The following is a 13,586-nucleotide window of genomic DNA, read 5'->3' as shown; positions in this document are numbered from 1 at the left end:
CAACACTCAGCTCGGCCCGATATCTCTTCCTTATCACAGGCTCTTAAGACTGAGAACACAAGTGCAAGTGATACTCGACCGCAGGAAAGTGTCTGCAAGGGAAGTTCTGCAGGCTCTGGGTTCCATGGTGGCAGCCATTCCCATTGTTCCATTGGCCAGACTTCATATGCGCCTGTTACAGTGGCTTCCTCAAACTCAAGGGATACACAATCATCATTCCTTGAACGCATTAATCCTCATCACTGACCTGCAAACAGGATCTCCTCTGGTGGATGAGAATGGACGAAAGTCTTTGGTGTCGCCCCTTTCAACATCTTCAGCCCAATGCCACGGTGACCACGGACGCTTCCCTGATAGGGTGGGGGGGCCACTTTCAGGGAAAATCCGTTCAAGGCACATGGTCTCCTCTAGAAGTCGACTTACACATCAACGTTCTAGAGCTCAGAGCTGTGTTACTGGTGTTACAAGCTCTCCATCCTCTTCTTCCTCTCAGACCAATTGCTATCCAGTCTGACAACATGTCTGTGGTCTTGTACATCAACAAGTAGGGAGGGACCAGATCTTACCCCCTTTGCCGCGAATCTATGAGAATTTGGCAGTGGGCGATAGCTTCCAACCGATTCTGGATTGCTACACACATCCCAGGGAGTTCCAACGTGATTGCGGACAGGCTGAGCAGATGCATCCTACTTCCTCACGAGTGGTCTCTCAACCCGAGAGTGGCGGAGGAAAATTTCAGCCACTGGGGCCGATCTTGCTGCGATCTGTTTGCCTCCCCCTCCAATACGAAGTGCAGCAGCTACTTTGCCCTCTTTCCTCTGCAGGGGGAGTCCCCGAGAGATGCTCTAACTCACGATTGGCCTGCAGTTCTCCTGTACGCTTTTGCTCCCATCCCCTTGATACCCTTGGTCTTAAGGAAAGCTACTCGGTTGAGAAGCAGAATGATTCTCATTGCTCCGTTCTGGCCTCGACAGGTTTGGTTTCCCTTCCTTCAGCCACACCTGCTCCGACCTCCTTGGATCCTGGACCTCTGACAGGATTTCATTTTTCACCCCCCAAGGGTTGTCGTCTCCAAATTTGACCACGCTCAAACTGACAGCTTGGTTGATCCACTTCCATTAGTAGCCAGGCTTGAATCACTCTCTTCTCCGGTACGGAATATTATTTTGGCCTCCCATAAACCTTCTACCAGAAAACTTTATAAAGACAAGTGGAAACGTTTTTCCTTGTGGGCACAAGAGCTGTCTCTGGACCCTGTTTCTGTTCCAGTAGCTACGGTTCTTCAGTATCTGACTGAGCTTTTCCTTAATGGGGCTTCTGCATCCACGATTTGGGTTCATCTAGCTGCCATCTCCAATTTCCATGATGGTTCAGATGGAATTCGTATTATATCTTCTCATCTGTGTAAGGCCTTCTTGAAGGGGATTTTTCATTCTTGACCTCCCATTAGGCAACCTGTGGAATCATGGAATTTATCTAGGGGGCTTCAAGCTTTGGCTCTACCTCCCTTCGAGCCGGCTGCAACCTGTGATGTGAAATTTCTGTCCTGGAAGACCTTGTTTCTGGTGGCGGTTACTTCAGCCAGACATGTATCAGAGCTGCAAGCATTATGCATTGAGTCCTTATTTGATTTTCCATAAGGACAGAGTATCACTTTGCACCAATCCCACTTTCTTACCCAAGGTGGTTTTGGAATTCTCTATTAATCAATCCATTGAGTTGCCCGTGTTTTTCCCTAATTATGCTAACAAAGGGGAATACTGTCTCCATTCCTTGAATGTCCACAGACAGTTACGTTTTTATTTGAACAGGACAAAGTCATTTCGTAAGTCAGATCAGCTTTTTGTTGCTTTTGCGAGCTCTAGAATGGGATTGGCAGTGTCTAAGGTTACCTTGTCTAAATGGCTTAGGGATTGCATCTCCTTTGTTTATTCTCTGGAGGAGGAATCAGCTCCTGGCCGCATTAAACCTTATTCCACGAGAGCTGTGGCCGCTTCTGTCGCCTTTCATGCTAGGGCTTCCATGGATGATATTTGTGCAGCTGCCACTTGGGCTAAACCCCATACCTTTATCAAGCATTACATATTGGATCTGATCTCCAGGGGAAGAGCTGCCTTTGGCTGTATGGTTCTCCGGAATGTTCTTCCATGAGGGCCACCCAGATTCTGTAGTAGCTAGGGACTTGATCCCATCAGTGAGGAATGGAAGAAGATTAACAACTTCACATAAAGAAGTTATGTCTTACCATAACATTCCATCTGAGTTGTTGATCTTCTTCCATTCATCACACCCTCCCACCTTCCCCCGCCAAAGGTTCCTGGCGGATCTTCAGATCATTTCAATGTGTTAGGGTGTTTGAGCAGAGATGGCCTCTGCCTTTATTTCTGTTTCTAATATATGTTTCTACTATATGTTCTGCAAACTCGATCTGAGGTATGGGATGAAGGGCATTGTGGGTAGTAGCCTGGCTCGAGAGTTTGGTGTACGCTAGCTTGGTAATTGGCCGACTCGGTTCCAAGGGTTCGGAACCATACCCATCAGTGATGAATGGAAGAAGATCAACAACTCAGATGGAACATTATGGTAAGACATAACTTCTTTTTCTCCATCTCTGTAAAGTCATATTGACAGATGTTCTCTTGGGAATCTGTGATCTCTGTACATCTCGTTCTTAGCAGTGTTTTGGCCTGAAAATTGTTAGCTGATCTGCACTTTTCACTGAAACTGCATTTACTAAAGCTGCAGGCAAAATGTAAAATATAAAATGAAGATACAGGTCTGCTTTAAAATGGCTGCATTTCTAAACGTATGCAAAGAGAATACTGGATTTATGTAGGGTCTATTCTAACCAAGCTATAGTTACACAAAGTTTATTTTAACAAAACAGTATTTATGTAAGATTTGTTCTTACAGTCTTTGATGGCATAGGAGCACCATCCCACCTCTTTTAAAAGAGTGGCACAGTTTGGCAATTACCTTTAATCATGTGAGATAACTAAGATTAGTGTACCATCAATTACAGTCTGTGGTGCCTTAAGATCCCATTCTGGAGGTGAAAATACTGACTAAATAAAGGAATTAACACCATATCTCGTGTAATCCAGTTAGTGCATGGCATGCTATATTTTGCTTTCTTCATCAGCATTCAAGAACAGTATGGGCTGCCTAGCAAAGAATTGTGGAAAATATCTGGAACTATGACATGCATTTCTGCACCACTCCATGCACACCAGTATGAAATTTGTTACCCATAATGTTGTCAACAGTCTTTTTATCTAGCACAATATAACTGCCAATGGAAAGCTGGTCACATATGCTGGCTGCTATCTCATCATAATGAAGAGGTGGCAAAGCACTATAAGTGCATGTAGACAGGTTTAAATCTCCTCTTCTCCTCTCTGAGATAGACCACCACCTGTCCATTTTGCAACTGATTCACCTTTAAGCTCATCAGATTTGTATATAAGGGCTAACAGATACCAGTATGTGGATCCCACGGGATTTTGTTTTCACAGCTTGATCTTCCACTACATTAGCCCCTCACTGACAGATGAACGACACAAATTCTGGGAATGTGCTTGTGTGCACAATATATGGGTCAATATTATGTATGTGGCAGGTCAGTATTATCTATTTGCCCATTACTCCCAAGCTTGGATCTCTGGAATGGAGCCTGGCAGATATTTCCAGTCTCCAGACTTTATCCTCAATACCAAAATCTTGGTAGCAATGTGTGTCTGTAGAGATGAGGTTATACACTGCATTAGAGTGGAAATTTTGTAACAACCATTAGGTTCATAGGTAATTACTAGGCTTGCAAGAGCCTAGCCCATATTCTCATTTGTCCCTAAGCACTATCTAGTTAAGTGGTTTAATTAATTAGTAAGCAAATGAGGGACTCAAACCCTCTGCCACAGGAACTACAGTGTCAATTGTCAGATATGCTAATAAGTTGTTATTGTTCATAGAATTACTTTTAGCAGTGAATTCTGTTGTATCACCAGGCATAATGCATCGACACAGTGACACAGACACAAAATGATTTATCTCCTAAGAGCTGTCTGTCTTGTCTGCCACATATTTAAAACAGCGGTAATAACACTCTGTGGAGTTTTCAGATTGTATATTTAACTTATGTCTTAGCTTTGCTCTTTATTCTGTTTTGGTTGTTTAGCATACTTTGATGTCTTGTGTTCCGTTTGATTTTTAAACAATGACTTAATTTTAGTGTAGAAATTAAAGAAACCATAGTGTTTCATGAAGCCATGTTTTTCTATAAATCACCTTAACAAATCTCTTTCTGTTTGTTTAATCTATATTGTATAATGTAAAGTGCAGTTTTGAGTTCAGTGCTTCTGTCTGTCATTGTCTCTCTCTACCTCTATGTGTTTTTTTTTCTTTGTCTTTACTGCTCTGGCTGATTGTCTTCTTTTTATGACCAGTCTATCCGTTTCTTCTCCTAGATGACGAAGATGCTGGATTTACTGGAAGACTTTTTGGAGTTTGAGGGTTACAAATATGAACGAATAGATGGAGGAATTACAGGCGGACTGCGACAAGAGGCCATCGACAGGTTTAATGGTATACAGGGAGACATGCACGCACATACCAACATTGAAACTCGTATATGAGATTAGTGTGCTTTTTGGGAGTGTGATGGTGGCTCAGCCTGTTTTGGTCTGAAATAAGTCCAAATGACTGTCCCAGTAGCCGTATATCAAATAGTATGCGATTTACTCTCCAAGTTTAAGAAGAGATAGCAGTTTGTTGTTACATTCATGGAATTCTGCTGTTTAGAAGTCTTCTTTCTCATGAAGTATATTTTAAATTGATTTCCAATGATACCTTCAGGTAGTGCACCATGCAGGCAGCCTAAAAGTAACTCTGTACTTACATGGATATACAATTGTAGTTTAATTTTCATCAAGTCACTCCTTTGAGCTTGAAAGTGGTGTTATTCTTACCAGAAGTCTAGCACTTTATAAGAATAATATAACTTCTGTTTATTGAATTATCTGAGTTTAACTTACTTCGTCAAGGGCAGATCATGCCTCCTGAACCTGGTGGACTTCTTTGAGACAGTTACTCAGGCTATAGATAAGGGAAAGGAGGTACACACGGCTTACCTTGACCTTGCTAAAGCATTTGACACCATTCCCCATTCGGGTATTATTGATAAACTCACCAACCTGGGCATAAACCCCTACGTCACAAGATAGATCACAAACTGGCTCTCAGACAGATCCCACAAAGTAAGAGTAGCGGGATCTATGTCCGAATCCAGACCAGTAATGAGCGGTGTGCCTCAGGGCTCTGTCCTGGGGCCCCTCCTGTTTGGCATATACTTCTCAGAAGTACAGGCAAGCACTGAAGAGCTGTGGCTGACCAAGTTTGCGGACGACTGCAAACTGGGTGCTATAATAGAGTCTCTGGCCGACACGGATATCCTCCAGAAGGGCCTTAATGAGACTGATGCATGGTGTCAAAGCCATGGTTTCAAGCTAAATGCTAAAAAATGCGTAATAATCCCCTTTGGAAAAAACAGAGTACCTGCGAACTACCACACAGGAGGTAACCCCCTGAAATCTGAAGAAGTAATAAGGGATCTAGGGACCCAAGTAGATAGTCAGCTTTCCTTTGATAACCATGTTGTCAAGGTGGTTAGAAAATCCTTCTATGTGACCCATCTGATCACGAAAGGGTTCGCATCAAGATCTAAGGATGTAGTGGTGCCCCTCTACTCTTCCCTCATCAGACCCATTATTGAGTACAATGCACCAATTGGTATGTACCTGGCTAGGCATTTCCAGCAGCTGGAGAGACCACAGAGGTACCTCACTAAGAGGATTACTGGCCTCAAACAGTTACCCTATGCAGCACGATTGAAAAAACTATGGCTTTTCTCTGTTGCATACCGCCTTCTCAGAGGCGATTTCTGTCTAACATGCAGAGCCATGTCCAACCCAGAACTGTTGAACGTGCTCCATCTTAGCAAAACCAAATCTACTCGAGCTACACACTCTAGGGATATAAACCTCAGCACAACAATGAATAGAACATGCTGGAGGGATAGATTCCCTTCGCAAAGACTTCCCTTGCTATGGAACAAGGTCCCGATCTACATAAGACAGAGCCCCTCACTATCACTCTTCAAGTGGAACCTTGACGAGTGGATGGGTAACAGAAAGTTCACACCAGGGATCATACCAACAGCTCTACTAGATAGGGACCAAGGGTACTAGCTGCTAGATCAAGGGCCTAGGGAACTAACCAAAGGGGCGGTGAATACCGCACAACGTGGCTGGGCTAATATATGCCTTCGGGCAGATAGCCCAGTACCTACCTATGAACTGGGAGAGTGAATGATACCATGAACCCTTTTCAGTCACGGTGTGAGCCAGCTGGCAAAGATAAATATGTTTACAAATTGACAGGTGGTAACATTACATGTAAATCAGACAATGACACGATACCTCATCTAATATAACCTGTAAAGAAAAACATAATAAGGAATGAAATAATATCAAAAGTGTATATAATAACAAAGGCAGTGCATAGAATACCTACAAGGAGGCATATGTAATGGTGGGATATACGACATACGGGATATATTCATAATACTAGAGATTGAAGATTTAGATTCCTTTTGAAGATGGATTCTGAGTTCTTTCCAGAAATTGGAAATGTTAGAGATTTGTCAAACATTGTCTTGTGAGTAAGTTCCAGGAGTCAGGGAAAAGTTTTTGAATAGAAATTTCCCCAACTACTAGCTGGAATGGTTATCATATAAGGTGAATGGTGTGATTTCTAAGAGTATGATCAAAGAAGTGTACAAGTAATTTACTTTTAAGATGAGAAATAAATAACTTGTGAAGAAGCTTAAAGGTTTTTGAGCTCAGAAGAAATGAGGCCCTGTGTGGTAATGGTAACCAGTTTGTTTATTTTGATTGAAGTAACGTGATGATGATGATAAATAATCATATCCTCTGGGAAGTCATCTAACTAGGGGAGTGACCACATTAACAAAATACCACTAAAAGTTGACCCATTTGTTGAGGATTTGGGAGCTTATGTGGACACTGACCTAACTTTCAGTCAACATCTGTCCATTGTTGTAAGAAAGTCTTTTTATATTGCCCAACTTATAAACAAAGGGATTGTGTCTAAATCTACATGCACCATTTTCCCCATTTATTCAGCCCTTGTTAGTCCAGTCATTTAACATGTATCTTATAGACACACGCAACAACTGAAACACCCACAGAGATACCTTACTAAAAGAATACAAGGCATAAACAATATTTTCTACATGGACTGACTCAAAGCCTTGTCACTGTACTCAGTATCCTGCAGATTACTAAGAGGTGACCTATATCTGGCATACTAGGCATCCTCCAGCTATGCATTTATTGCACATCAAGAAATCAAACAACACGAAGAATACTCTTTCTAGAGATCTAAACTTCTTCTGTAGCATCTCAATAGTCCAAAAAACACAGAAAGAGTTCTAGTAAAATAGTCACGATCCACTGTTCAATTCTTTTATTCATCCACGTAAATCACAAGTTTAGCGCTTTCATCTACATATAGTAGACTTCATCAGAACAATTATTACACATTACAAAAGCCTATTTATACAAAAATAACCGCCAAAATCTGACAATCAATTAATTAAATACACAATTATCTTAAAGTCACAGGTAGATCTTATGATATATTCCTGTATTCCTAATCGGAATAATTTCATGTTTGTAAAAATAAAAAATAAATGATAAAAACACTACATACATTGCTTTTCCATATTGTCAATTTCTTGAAACTATTTCATTAATTAATAAAAATCAATTAATTCATAAAATAATTATTACACATATTTTATAAAATTTTTTGTATATATACAACCTTCATATAATAAAACATTATTGTGTATAATTAAAAACTTAAATATATTTTAATACCATAATGTCACTATATTAATTAATACCATTCATACCTTGTATAACATTTCTAATATGCCTTATAATGTAATATATACACGAAATGTATAATATAGACGTACATTTCATCCAATTAGTTTCTCAAGAGAGGTTTAGTGGGTATACAATCATTTAATCCTGGGGGTATTGCTGCATTCAACCTAATTTGCCACTTTATTTCTTTCTCTGACACTAAAGCCTTAATATCACCCCCCCTGGGGTTCATTTTCACCACTTCCAGAATACCAAATAAAAACCCTTCACAGTCTGGATTACTATTTATATGCCTGTACAAGGCATTGTTGGTGTCTTTTTTACGTATGCAATATAGATGATCATATATTCTATCCTTTAATCTCCTATCTGTCTTACCCACATAAAAAGAACGGCATGAGGAGCATATAGCTAAATAAATCAGATGCTGTGATTGGCAATTCCCTTTACTAAAGTAAATCTTACTTCTTAAAATATTGTCAAGTACTACGCTGTCTTTAACTATAACACTACTACACTGGTTACAATGGCCACACTTGGTGGTTCCACCCTTACCTAAGTGTAACTGTTTGTTCATATTATTATTCCTAGTTTCAATTATTCTTTTAAGATTATAGTCAGTTTTATGTACATATAATGCCCTTGATCCCAACATGTCACTAATACCATCATCACTAGTTATTATATTCCAATTTTTGTCAATAATCTGTTTAATTTGACTAGCCTGTTTTCCATACTTTATAATACATGCCCTTTGGAAGTTGCGACCATCTTGTATCATATTAGAATCTCCAGTTTGTGTATATTAAGGGAAATTGTACTTTACTGTGTATTAATCATCCTTTCCTCCTCTAGGAGACGACCTCCCTGGTGTTAGTGGTGAGGCTTGAGGCTGTTTGATTGCTGAACCAGGGCTCGGTTGTCACACGAGGTACTGACTGTAACAGTATTAGTGTTAGCTCACTTGAAGGATATTACAGTTCCGTTGTTGGACCCCCTTCAGTTTGCTTATTGAGAGAACTGGTCAGTAGATGATGCAGTTAATATGGGTCTGCACTATATAGTACAACATCTTGACAACCCAGGGACATATGCAAGGATTGTGTGTGTGGACTTCAGCTCTGTATTTAATACAATAATTCCAGAACTTCTTCACTAGAAACTCTCCCAGCTTTCCATTCCTGCCTCCACCTGTCAATGGATCACCAATTTTCTGACCAACAGGAAGCAGCTGGTGAAACTGGGGAAATTTACATCTAGCTGTCGCCCAATTAAAATGGGTGCCCCCCCCCCCCGGGATGTGTGCTCTCCCCACTGCTATTATCTCTCTACACTAATGACTGCACCTCTAAGGACCCATCTGTCAAAGTTATTAAATATGTGGACGATATAACCATTTTTGGGCTCATCAGGAGCGGTGATGAGTCTGCATACAGATGGGAGGTTGAGCAGCTGGCCCTTTGGTGTAGTCAGAATAATCTGGAGCTGAACACTCATAAAACTGTGGATGTGACAGTGGACTTTAGGAGTGCTACTACAATTAAACAGAAGCAGATATTATCCCCCCTCTTTATATTTAATGCTGCTGTGTCAGTTGTGGAAATCTTCAAGTTTGTGGGATCTATAATATTCCAGGACTTGAAGTGGGAGACCAGTGTAGGGTCCATCATAAAAAGGCACAACAGCAAATGTACTTTCTACGACAGCTGAGGAAGTTCATCCTCCCACAGGAGCTATTGATTCAGTAGGAAGTTCATCCTCCTACAGGAGTTGTTGATTCAGTTTTACACAGCAGCAGCCATTGAGTCTGTTCTCAACTCATCCATAACTGTGTGGTTTGGATTTGTGTCTAAGCATGACAAAAATAGGTTATATAAAATAGTCAGGTCTGCTGAAAATATCATTGGTACTAGTTTGCCCTCCTTATAAGACCACAACTATTTCAGAGTCGTGAAACGGGCTGGGAAAATTATCACCGACCCTTCATGTCCAGGCCACCATCTTTTTGAACACTTAGCATTGGCCAGGCAGTATAGATTATTACGCACCAAAACAAGCAGATCTAAGAATAGTTTTTTTCCACAGTCCATTAAGTTCATAAATGATTAATTCAGCTCAAGCCTCCGTGAGTTCTGCAATATTGTTTATGTATTGGTAATACTTATTTCTTTCAGAGTTTATGTCAGTATTTCTTGCAGAGTTGTACTTTGTACCCTGTACATATACGTATATGTATATTTACATTTTTTGTCTTCTTTTAAATAGTTGTATGTATGTCATTTATGTAATTTATACTTGGAGAGTCATTGGAATCGGAGTCAAATTCCTTGTGATTCTGATTCTGCTCTATCTGTAAAGACGGTCTTGTAACAGTAAAGCTACCCTTCTCTGTCTCATTACTGAAAATTGTATGCAGTTATTGCTGAAAGTATTCTGTTTTGTAAGTACTTCTCAGTTTCTTGTTGGCTTGAAATGTAATATTATGGATTTTTTATTGGACTGAATTTTGCATGTGACAAACATGCTTCCCTATGAAGACCTGTGGTGACTTGAAGAACAGACCTAACAGTTCTGGAACTCTGGCTATATGTAAGTGCTTCTTGTACAGAGGTATCATGCAAACTAGGCAAAAAACTATTTCACAGAAAGAGCAGAACTTTAGCAGCCCAGAATATTTTCTGGTCCTCTATAAACGAACAACTATACCCTGGCCGTTCCACCTAGCTTTTACCTGGCCTATCCAGTAGAAATACCTCTGAAAATGTTACCCCTGTGTTCATCTCACATCTCATCCATTCGGTCTCCAAAGCAACTTCTTCTTATACACAACTGCCATCTCAACTTAGTCTCCACCCAACTATTTCTCACTAAACCCAGTCTCTATCTCAGCTGTAAAAATACATCTTCCCAAACCTAGGCCTACTACAGTTGGTCCTGACAAATTATCAGCTGAAAACATTAAAATAGCAGCAGAGGCCATTGCCTACCCTGTCTATATTCTAATTAATAGATCCATTAAATAATCACATGTCCCAGAACTCTGGAAAAAATTCCATATTCTCCCCCTTTGTAATGGTGGTACATCAACTAAAATCACCAACTACCATCCTATAGCTATCCTATCCCCTCTGCTCAAAATACTTGAAAAGTGCATTTGGACGCAACTTCTTTTTCATGTTATCCAATACTCTCTTCTTTTACCATACCGGCATGGTTTCATCCACACCACAGTACCACCTCTGAAATTTTTAGTTTCATCAACTCTGTCAACTCAAGTAATAACAATAGTAACATAGTATCAGCCCTCTTTCTGGGCCTATCAAAAGCTTTTGACATCATCTCTCACCACCTTCTACATCAAAAAAATAGCCAGTCTTGGACTCGCAAGTTCCTGCCGGGCTTGGCTCCACAGTTATCTTTCAAATACACTATAATATGTTAAATGGGGAAATCAGTTTTCCTCTTTCCTTCCTGTCAAAGTCATTGTCCTCCAAGGATCCATCCTTGGCCCTTATTCTGCACTGATATTTCTCAACCTGCAGGCATCAATTACACAAACCCGAACTGTGCTATAACAAGGTCGCCAAATTCACTGCAAATGTTACCCACAGGACTCATTACTGAGTGGCACTCAAACAAACGCACTGGCTTGAACTGACACCATGTTACATACTGTCAACTTCTCACCATACATGACCTTATCAACAAACTTCATAACTGTCCAACACTTTTCAGTATAATTCACCCATGTGCACCTGCAAGATCTTTATGCTCTGCAGATCAACTCTTATTAAAATTAACCAAAACTAACAACTTTGTTGATATCTTTTATATTTCAACTATGTTTCCAGAATTCGGAACAGAATCCCACTTTCTATTAAGCAAGCACAATCTTTACAGTCCTACAAAGCTCAACTAAATCCTCATTTAACAAGCTCATGGCTCTATAATTCTTGTTCCCCAGGCAAAAGTGTGTGGCATCCCAACTGTAGGATCAAATCCAGTCTCTGTGTCATAACCCAACATTCAAATTGACATCTTTCTCTAAATTTTAGCAGCTTTCATCCTGCATAACACTTACTCTTCCATCTCTTTTCTGTACTCTTATTTCTTGCACCATCAACCATGTTTTTTTTTCTTTTTTCTTTCTCACAGCTGCTATTTTTGAAATTGTATTCACAACTATAAAGCTGTTATACTAATTTACTACTTTTGTAAAATATCTAGTAAAATAAAATGTATTTTATTTTTTATAACACATCTGCTAAATCTTTTATGTTCAAATGCTATTTTATAATACTTGTCTATACCAATTTCTATGTTTTAACAACTTGTTTTAAAACCTGTATTTTCTGGAGCTATTCTCCCCAGGCCTTGCCTGAAAAGGACTCTTGTACCCAGTCAGACTTTCCCTGTAAACAAAAGCAATAAATGAATAGCTAGGTGCCTTCAAAGTAATGAGACCAGAGTGGATATTTACGGGGCATAATGGGCTTTTTTAGGAAAACTATGTCTATCCTTAAAGGGAACTGAAGGTGGATAAGCCCAGATGTTAAGATTTACTGTTACACTGACATCTGACATTGAAGATCTACTGTTAGCATAGTATGCTATGCAAAAGTATATTTCTTAGTTTTAAACATTCTCCCAACCCTTCTCATCATACCTCTCAATTTCTCAGCATAAGAAATCTGGCCAAAGCCAAAAATAATGGGGGACAAAGTCTCAAAAATAGGGACAGATTTTAAATATTACTCTTATAAACTTAGAAAGTTGTTACAATAAAAGGTTTTGTGTTAGCATGCATTTTCTGAAGGCTATGAATTCAGAAACTAAAATAGCATTCATTATTTATTGACTTCATTCCTGAATGGTTTGCTAGAAAACCACACATTTTTTTTGTGGAACAGACCAAAAATATGAGGCAAAACTATGGACATTCTGTGGAAATCTTGACAGTTGAGAGCTATGCTTCCCATTTCTTTACACCTAGCTGTAGGATCAGTTTAGTGGCTTTGTTGAAGTGCAGCAATACTCCCCTGCCAATTACTTCTGTAACCAGTCATAAAACTGGATCATGTTTGACGTGCACCCTGTTTTTGCTTCAAAACTTTTCTAAAAAGTGTAAACTGTTTCATTGTTAGCAGTATGCATACTCATAGATGACAGTCGTAGATTTCATAGATATTACAATGCCATTTAGTCTTAATGACCATTTACTTCTTGCCAGTGCCCTCCCTCAGGCCACACATCCATTTTTCAGAGAAACCATACCAGTCAATCCTGGAGTAAATTTTTGAATACCCATTGAGTCATCAAGGTTATGTTGAAAGGAAGATAGTGAGTCACACTGTGAGACATGCAAACAGAGTTTATTCTAGAGGTTTGGGAAGCACCAAATTATACACCTGTCCCCCTGCCATGCTTTATTTATCTGTTGGTGAAGATCTAGGTCCTTGGTTCTAGCACTGGTGGTACCACTGGACTAGTAGAGATACAGAAGGTCCAAGACAACTGGGTTTCCTATGGTGTGGTAAATGAGACATTGATCTCCTCCCCTCAAAAGCCTGTAAGACAATGAATAAAGGGATAGAGTTTCAGCCTCTCTTAATAGCT

The 13,586-nt window shown here is 39.8% G+C and overlaps 1 protein-coding gene across 3 annotated transcripts in view; it reads left to right on the top strand.

Moving 5' to 3' along the window:
* CHD5 (chromodomain helicase DNA binding protein 5) overlaps positions 1–13,586 on the top strand; it is a 2,140,358-nt gene that overhangs the window by 1,216,537 nt on the left and 910,235 nt on the right. For all 3 annotated transcript variants that reach the window (XM_044063016.1, XM_044063014.1, XM_044063013.1), the window contains exon 19: positions 4,464–4,581. In XM_044063016.1, coding sequence (XP_043918951.1) covers positions 4,464–4,581 — 118 coding nt within the window. The remainder of the gene's footprint in view (positions 1–4,463; positions 4,582–13,586) is intronic.

Source organism: Protopterus annectens, chromosome 2.part1 (assembly GCF_019279795.1).
Source record: "Protopterus annectens isolate FY-2018-M chromosome 2.part1, PAN1.0, whole genome shotgun sequence".
In the NCBI taxonomy this organism is placed as follows: domain Eukaryota; kingdom Metazoa; phylum Chordata; order Ceratodontiformes; family Protopteridae; genus Protopterus; species Protopterus annectens.
The sequence above is the reverse complement of the archived record's forward strand: the minus strand, read 5'-3'. Positions and strand labels throughout refer to the sequence as shown.